The sequence below is a fragment of the Odontesthes bonariensis genome, chromosome 4, assembly GCF_027942865.1.
Source record: "Odontesthes bonariensis isolate fOdoBon6 chromosome 4, fOdoBon6.hap1, whole genome shotgun sequence".
Taxonomy (NCBI): Eukaryota; Metazoa; Chordata; class Actinopteri; order Atheriniformes; family Atherinopsidae; genus Odontesthes; species Odontesthes bonariensis.
Window position 1 is genome coordinate 3,638,678 of NC_134509.1, and position 9,060 is coordinate 3,647,737.

The following is a 9,060-nucleotide window of genomic DNA, read 5'->3' on the forward strand; positions in this document are numbered from 1 at the left end:
TCACAGCCTTGTGATATATTGAAAGCAAACTTTTAAAATAGTTGGGATTACATTGAATTAGACAAAGTTGCATACTGCTGCAGGATAAAGCACTTCAAGACCTGAATTCACAATGACATGAGATGGTTGAACAGAAAATGCATCTATAACGGTTTTAATAATAAAGAAACAAGATGGTATTATTTACCATAATTTCCAAATGTCACGTGCCCCATCTTCTCAAGTGAGACTATTTGTTTGAATTAGGGCTGGGCGAGTTAACTCGTTATTATCGCGTTAACTTGTTAATTATTTAACGCCGATAACTATTTTATTACGCATTAACGCAGGTTTTATTATTGTAAAAGTCTGTTGCTCACAGGCTTTTATTTTGTAAAAGTCTGCTGCTGTCTGCTGTGGAACCGGAAAAGAAAGTAATCGGCGGATCCACCAAACATGGAGAAGGGTACGGAACTTTTACTCGGTCATTTTCATTTTAAAGTTCTTCCAGACGGCGGAGTCGACAGAACCAAAGTCATCTGTAAACACTGCCAAGTTGAATTGTCTTCTCAGCGTAGTAGTTCCAGTCTAAAATATCACTTAAAGGCAAAACACACAACTGATAGCAGCAAGTCATTCAAGGAAACAGACAGTGGAGCGAGGCTTCTACATAAAAACTACAGAAAGATGCTGATGTTAAAAGTGTGTTTGCACAACAAATGTTATGGCACTTTCATTCATATGGCAGCACATTTAAAATAAAGCTAAATGCTAAAGGCTATACGCTACTTTTGAATTCATTTTTGGATTAATCGTACAAATGCGATTAATCGTGATTAATCAGGGAAATCATGTGATTAATTAGATTAAACATTTTAATCGTTGCCCAGCCCTATTTTGAATATTTCGTTTCTTTGGTGGACAACTTAATTTTTTTGCACACTAACATGCTTTTGCCTCCATCACAGTTTGAGACGGCATCGTGCTTCCAGCTGGACCAGTTTAAGTCACTAATCTTGCCGGAGAACAACCGACCTCTGGAGCCCAGCGTCCTGCTCGCGCTCAAAGAGCTCTTCAATCGCTCGGACACCAACACCACTGTGCTGCACATGCTCAGTGTTGACTGCCAGGTAGTCATGAAGCTTACTCTAATGTTGCATTCGATGGCTGATGGAAACAATGGCTGAAGTAAACATTCAAGGAAACGAGAAGATCTGCTTCCATGGCATTCCTACACGATAAACTCAAAATCTTTATTCTTGATATAATAAAGACATAGGAAAAAGTCCTTTTAGTACATTTTAGTTTAATTTTTAATTAACTATTTGGAGTTTCCTTCAATTAGATATTCATACAAAAAGAGATTTACCAACAGCCTTTTATTTATTTTTTTTTTTTTTTTTTTCACAAAAGCAAGTTAAAGTGAGGAAACTCCCATCACATTTATTCTCTGATTAACGTGAGCTTTGCTTGTTCAACCAAACATCTTTGGAAACGGAAAGAAGTTTGAATGACGGATGTAAAACCTGATTAACGTTTTTATTTGTCACCGTTGTATTGCAGGTAGCGCGTATCGTCGGGGTTACTGATGAGCAGAAGAGGATTATGGGAGTAGATTCAGGGCTGGAGCTCATCACTTTGCCACATGGACACCAGTTACGACAGGATTTGCTAGAGAGGTACCTGCCACTGACTCAATAAGACAAACAAGCTCTAAAATGTTGCAAGAAATACCGTGGAACTTTTCGCTGGTGGTATATATTCAATTTTCAATTCAGTTTTATTTATATAGCGCCAATTACAACAAATATCATCTCAAGGCACTTAAATAATAAAGTCCAATTCAAGCCAATTGGAATCCAATTCAAAAACAGTTTCCTAGCTAAGGAAACCAACAGATTGCACTGAAACTTGTCTTCAGTCCAATCTCCCGTCCTTAGCGTGCCTGTGGCGACTGGAGAGGAACGACTCCCTTTTAACAGGAAGAAACCTCTGGCAGAACCAGAACCAGGAAGGGTGGCCATCCGCCTCCCCCAGCTGGGGTTTGAGAAGACAGAAAAGAGGGGACAACAAACACTGTAACACCATTCAAAGGATACCTGTTGAAACAGGGAAACACGAGTTAATGACCACAATAATGTCACATGTACATAATATCATTTGAGAAATTAAACGGGGGAAAAAGAGAGCAAAGTGAGGAAAGGTGTGACAGATGAGCTCCCCCAGCAGGCTGGGCCTATAGCAGCTTAACTATGGGATGTTTCAGGGTCACCTGAGCCATCCCTAACTATAAGCTTTATCAGAAAGGAAAGTTTTAAGCCTGGTCTGAAAAGTGGAAAGGGTGTCTGCTTCCCGGACATTTACTGGGAGCTTATTCCACAGAGAGGGGCCTGATAACTGAAGGCTCTGCCTCCCAAACTGGCAGCTGGTTCCACAGAGAGGGGCCTGATAACTGAAGGCTCTGCCTCCTAAACTGGCAGCTGGTTCCACAGAGAGGGGCCTGATAACTGAAGGCTCTGCCTCCCAAACTGGCAGCTGGTCCCACAGAGAGGGGCCTGATAACTGAAGGCTCTGCCTCCCAAACTGGCAGCTGGTTCCACAGAGAGGGGCCTGATAACTGAAGGCTCTGCCTCCCAAACTGGCAGCTGGTTCCACAGAGAGGGGCCTGATAACTGAAGGTTCTGCCTCCCAAACTGGCAGCTGGTTTCCACAGAGAGGGGCCTGATAACTGAAGGCTCTGCCTCCCAAACTGGCAGCTGGTTCCACAGAGAGGGGCCTGATAACTGAAGGCTCTGCCTCCTAAACTGGCAGCTGGTTCCACAGAGAGGGGCCTGATAACTGAAGGCTCTGCCTCCCAAACTGGCAGCTGGTCCCACAGAGAGGGGCCTGATAACTGAAGGCTCTGCCTCCCAAACTGGCAGCTGGTTCCACAGAGAGGGGCCTGATAACTGAAGGCTCTGCCTCCTAAACTGGCAGCTGGTTCCACAGAGAGGGGCCTGATAACTGAAGGCTCTGCCTCCCAAACTGGCAGCTGGTCCCACAGAGAGGGGCCTGATAACTGAAGGCTCTGCCTCCCAAACTGGCAGCTGGTTCCACAGAGAGGGGCCTGATAACTGAAGGCTCTGCCTCCCAAACTGGCAGCTGGTTCCACAGAGAGGGGCCTGATAACTGAAGGCTCTGCCTCCCAAACTGGCAGCTGGTTCCACAGAGAGGGGCCTGATAACTGAAGGCTCTGCCTCCCAAACTGGCAGCTGGTTCCACAGAGAGGGGCCTGATAACTGAAGGCTCTGCCTCCCAAACTGGCAGCTGGTTCCACAGAGAGGGGCCTGATAACTGAAGGCTCTGCCTCCCAAACTGGCAGCTGGTTCCACAGAGAGGGGCCTGATAACTGAAGGTTCTGCCTCCCAAACTGGCAGCTGGTTTCCACAGAGAGGGGCCTGATAACTGAAGGCTCTGCCTCCCAAACTGGCAGCTGGTTCCACAGAGAGGGGCCTGATAACTGAAGGCTCTGCCTCCCATTCTACTTTTAGAAACTCTGGGAACCTCAAGTAAACCTGCAGTTTGGGAACGAAGTGCTCTGTTAGGAAAATATCTTATAATGAGATCTTTAAGATATGATGGAGCTCGTCATTAAGAGCTTTATATGTGAGGAGAAGAATCTTAAATTCTATTCTGAATCTAACAGGGAGCCAATGAAGAGAAGCTAAAACTGGAGAAATATGATCTCTGCTGTTAGTTCTCATCAGAACTCTGGCTGCAGCATTTTGGATCAGCTGAAGGCTTTTCAGAGAATATGTGGGACAGCCCAATAATAAAGAATTACAGCAGTCCAATCCTGAAGTAACAAATGCATGGAGCAGTTTTTCTGCATCACTCTATCCCCATTGAAACGCTGCATCTTTGGTTTAACTTTCGCTCTGTGGATAATCGGGAGTTGGGATGAGCTCTGTCCGAGTGTAACTTGTTTGAGTTTTTCTGTCCACTCACACATCTTGGTCTGTAATTTTCTAGGCATCATCTTATATCATTGGGAGTGGCAGTAGACATCCTGGGCTGCACAGGCACCGTGAGCCAGAGAGCGGCTGTTTTACACAAAGTGATCTTGCTGGCTCAGGCTCTGAAAGAACACGTTCAGAACCTGTACTCCTTCTCAGCTGTGATGAAGGCTCTGGAGATGTCTCAGGTGCTGTACTCATGGCGCAGATTGGCGGATGCTTAAATCAAGTGGCTGAAATCTGCTGGAGGTTTTTCTTTGATGCATGTTGTGTATTTGTGCTTGCACGTGTTTAGATCGTGCGCCTGGAGATGACGTGGCGAGCTCTGAGGAGGAATCACACTGAGAGCGCTGTTTTATTTGAGAAGAAACTCAAACCTTTCATGAAGTCGCTAAATGAGGGAGACGGTGAGTGGCGTTCCAGAGACGGGAACATCACATTTATAAAGCAGATGACAAGAATAACTGATCAACATCGGTTTGTGGCTGATGCCACTAAAATAACAATATTAGTGTGCGTTACAAATGTCAATATATATATATTTTTTCAACTTTACTTTTTATTTTCATGTTCGAGTTGTTACAGTTTTATTTATTTATTTATTTATTTGTTTCCATTCTACTAGGGCAGTGATACTTGATTGAGTGTTTATTTCGAGCTTATTTTCAGGCTGATTACAAAATAAATACATTTCCATAATACATATGAATTTACATATTCATCTAGAACAAAGGTAACATAAATCAATACTCGCTCGAAAGGGAGTGAGATGAAGTAAAAAAATACTTATTTACTCCCACCCCCATTCAAAAATTACAATTTATAAGGATGCGTTTTACATACATTGGCATAGTTTTTAACTTTCAACTTCATTTTAACATATTATTACACATATCTTCTCATCTCTTATTTGATGTTATTATTTATTATTTAATCACAATTTATATGATGATAACATACTCACTATTTTTTTCACAAGAGCCATATTGGCAGCAAAATCAAGGGAAGAGCCACTTTTACCACAACACACTAAAGTGCCCTTTTTTCAAATATGCATTTCTACATATAAAACATCCCACAAAAAATACATTTTCAGTTAAGACCACATTTACCTTAAAGGGATAGTTCGCCTCTTTTGACATGAAGCTGTGTAACATCCCATATCAGCAACATCATTTATGAACATCTTCTTACCCCCTGCTGCGTCCTGTGAGCAGAGTTCCAGCCTCGTTTTGGTGTTGATATTCTTGGATATACTGCTATGTTTTATCACTTCTGTTGGATGTGCTTCAACCGTGCTTGTAACTCTGTACACATTTAATTTTTTTTATTAAATTCATAATATATGACTATTGTCATGGCTCCTTCAGATGCCACTGATTTAAAATAACTAAATAGATAAACGAATAGCTGGATAACATATGCATCTGTGCATCTCGCTTGCGGCTCCTCCAGCAATCCTCCTCCCTCCAGATGTTTTAATAATAGAGACATCCTTCATAATGCTCAGCTGACATTTGACCCGTCTGCAGATTTATTTCCTGGCGAAGAGCCACAAAAAAAGACAAATGACATTAACCCAGTAAACTGACTACAGCTTTATCTACGCAGTGCTGCCCCCTTCCACACTGGAGCTATAACTTCTCATGCAGGTGGAACAGTATGTCCTTCTTTGCTTAGTGTTCGAGTCCCGCTTTTTTTTTTTTTTGCCCTGATGGAACATAGCAGAGGGCTCTTTCATCACTGATTGGTTTTGCATTCGTTCAGTCTTAAAATAACAAAGTAAAATTCATGGGAAAAGCAAGCGACGCATTTTTAAGAAGTCATAATATTGCGTTGGATCTGATACGTCATTTTCTTCTTCTGTAGATTCTGTGGTGGAGGGTCCCACAGCTGTGCCACACCTGGTTCCTCTGCTGATGCTGATGGAGGGTGAGGACCCCGTGGAGAACAGCGAGCAAGGCTGTCAGCTGCTGTACGACGTCCTCCAGTCAGCTCGCAGCGCTGCCTTACACGCCCAAGAATACCAACAGCACGCACACGCTTTGCTCACAGGTACACGCAAATCATGATGGTGGGGGAGAGTATCTAAAACAGGTGGGGACATTTTAGGACAGTGAATGTTTCCCTGGTCAGTGACTAATACTAAATACCTGAAATAGTGATGAAATTTTTTTTAAATCAATAATTGCAATGTAAAGCAAAGGAAACATTTTTGAATCCGACATATTAAGGCACCAAACTGTAATTTCCATGTCAAACAAGTGTTTAACATGAAGTGTGAAAATGTTGGTCATCAACAGATGCTCCCATATCTGTTTATTAGGGCCGGGCAACGATTAAAATGTTTAATCTAATTAATCGCATGATTTCCCTGATTAATCACGATTAATCGCATTTGTACACAGAATCCAAAAATCAATCCAAAAGTAGCGTATAGCCTTTAGCATTTAGCTTTATTTTAAATGTGCTGCCATATGAATGAAAGTGCCATAACATTTGTTGTGCAAACACACTTTTAACATCAGCATCTTTCTGTAGTTTTTATGTAGAAGCCTCGCTCCACTGTCTGTTTCCTTGAATGACTTGCTGCTATCAGTTGTGTGTTTTGCCTTTAAGTGATATTTTAGACTGGAACTACTACGCTGAGAAGACAATTCAACTTGGCAGAGTTTACAGATGACTTTGGTTCTGTCGACTCCGCCGTCTGGAAGAACTTTAAAATGAAAATGGCCGAGTAAAAGTTCCGTACCCTTCTCCATGTTTGGTGGATCCACCGATTACTTTCTTTTCCGGTTCCACAGCAGACAGCAACAGACTTTTACAAAATAAAAGCCTGTGAGCAACAGACTTTTACAAAATAAAAGCCTGTGAGCAACAGACTTTTACAATAATAAAATAAATAATAAAACAGGGGGGGTCCGTGGCGTAGTGGGCTGAGCAGGCGCCCCATGTACAGAGGCTATAGTCCTCGCTGCAGCTGGTTCTAGTCCCGCATTGGACGGCCCTGTGCTGCATGTCGTTCCCCCTCTCTCTGCCCCCTGCTTCCTGTCTCTCTGAACTTTCCATTAAAGGCACAAAAGCCCCCAGAAAAAACCTGCGTTAATGCGCAATAAAATATTTATCGGCGTTAAGTAATTAACGAGTTAACGCGATAATAACGAGTTAACTCGCCCAGCCCTACTGTTTATATGAATGGTCTGTTGTAAACGTTGCGGTATGCAAAATGATTCGGTGTGATACTCCCCAACGATGTATGTTGTCAGAATAATGTGAAGGTGAATCATGTGTTGTGTTGAATCGGTTCTGAACTGATGTCCGTCTCACTGTTTCAGCTGGCGGCTGGGAGCCGGTCCCTGAGCTTCTGGAGGCTTTCCGGACAGAGTTTGCCCTGCGGCTGTTCTGGGGTGAGCAGGGGGCAGTCATGGAGAGAAAAGAGCGATACGAGAAGTTTGAAAAGATACTTTGTGTCCTCTCAAATAAACTGGAACCTGTGGAGATCACCCCACTGCAACCAGACCCTTTAACATGAGCCCGTTTCAACAGTACTTTCCTCACTAGGGGAAAATAAAAACCAAACATGGGGGGAAAACTGTTTTAGATCAGCCTCTGTTTGCTTGATCAACAAATGTCTGTCAGCCGTGAGGTCAAACTGAGGGAAAGTAATGTTTCTTTGTGTCAAGTGACAACAAAACTTGTAAAAATGACTTTGAACTGTAATGTGTGGGAAGACCATAACTGTGAAAAAGATTTGGATTATTTTTTCTTTTTCAGGAAATTGAAATTGCTTACCTGAAACTGAACTTTGTTTACTAAATATACATTTCAGAATCATGTTTTTATTACAGTGTTTGCAATGCATTAAAAGGAAAAAATAAAATAATGGGTGTGGATGTGATTTATGGATGTTTTTTCTCATGACACGGTAAACCAACACAAAACACAGATGTTTCTCTTTTACTGTATGATACATGTATAAACAGGCTTTTTTTTTTTTTTTTTTAAATAAAGGATAATCTTTTAAATGTTAAATTGGTGCAAGTTGCAGAGATGAATAAATCTGACGTGGCTCAGTGAGAAAGAGAGCTATAGACCTTTCAGATTCAAGTCTTAAAAAAATCCCAGTCAGGAGATGAATCTCAAATCCCTCATTTCCTAGTTCCTGGCTTTGGATTCTTTCTGGGGAGAAATTTATTCATCTGACATTGGGCTGAACAGACCATCTGGATTTCAAGTAAGAACTGCAAAAGATTTATTTCTAATGACCATTAATACAGAGGATTTGCAAAATGCTGTATGAGAACGAATGACATGTCTCACCCACCTCCTTTAATCTTTTATTTTTCTTTAATTCTAGATAATTAACTTTGGCTCTGGTGATGCTCAGTGATCCTTGCCCAAGATTTTTGTAAGACTTAATAAAACAAATATAAAATGTGAATACATTTAATCCGAGTCTTGTGTTGGGAGTTTTTGGCCCCCTTGACTCCCAATATTTATATCTGTGTCGGCCCTGAAAAAATGCCCCGAGCTCTGTTCAACCATTTGAAAACAGAATTAGATAAACATAAAGAGGACCCAAGTGAACATTAAAGCTAAAACTGCTCCAACACAGAGCTCAGCCACTCCTGCAGAAAGATGGGAGGCTGGCTGTAGTACACATTTACGATAAAATATGAGATTTGATCAAGCCAATGCAATCTCATGATTTCCCGAGCAGCACAAAAGGCTGTAAATTCAAACACAGGTTATTTACACGAGTTAAATAATAAAAACTTTCATTTCATTAAATCTTTACTACTACTGTGCATTTTATTGGATTTTTGCCACATTCTGCCCTAAAAATTCACAAAGCTAAACACTTAAAGGTCAGTTTCCAAAATATATCACATGGAGTGGAAGGATATGTTCACATTGTTTGTAGTCTGTCTTCACAGTACTAACATTAAAAACAGGTTGTCCATGCAGTATTTTACCTTCTCTTTATGTTGTGAAGAGTTCCTTTCTCAGTGAACATCAGAAATAAACATCCTCAGTATGTATCTAAAAGTAATTTGAAGCTACTGTGGCTTTAGCAGTTTTACCT

The 9,060-nt window shown here is 41.5% G+C and overlaps 1 protein-coding gene across 2 annotated transcripts in view; it reads left to right on the top strand.

Annotated features, from left to right (window-relative positions):
• Nucleotides 1-7,872, top strand: part of sh2d3a (SH2 domain containing 3A) — a 32,446-nt gene extending 24,574 nt beyond the window's left edge. For both annotated transcript variants that reach the window (XM_075462530.1, XM_075462531.1), the window contains 6 exons: nt 948-1,109; nt 1,543-1,658; nt 3,991-4,162; nt 4,270-4,381; nt 5,844-6,029; nt 7,310-7,872. In XM_075462530.1, the coding sequence (XP_075318645.1) occupies nt 948-1,109; nt 1,543-1,658; nt 3,991-4,162; nt 4,270-4,381; nt 5,844-6,029; nt 7,310-7,506 (945 nt within the window). In that variant the 3' untranslated portion in view covers nt 7,507-7,872. The remainder of the gene's footprint in view (nt 1-947; nt 1,110-1,542; nt 1,659-3,990; nt 4,163-4,269; nt 4,382-5,843; nt 6,030-7,309) is intronic.
• The last annotated feature ends 1,188 nt before the right edge of the window (nt 7,873-9,060 follow it).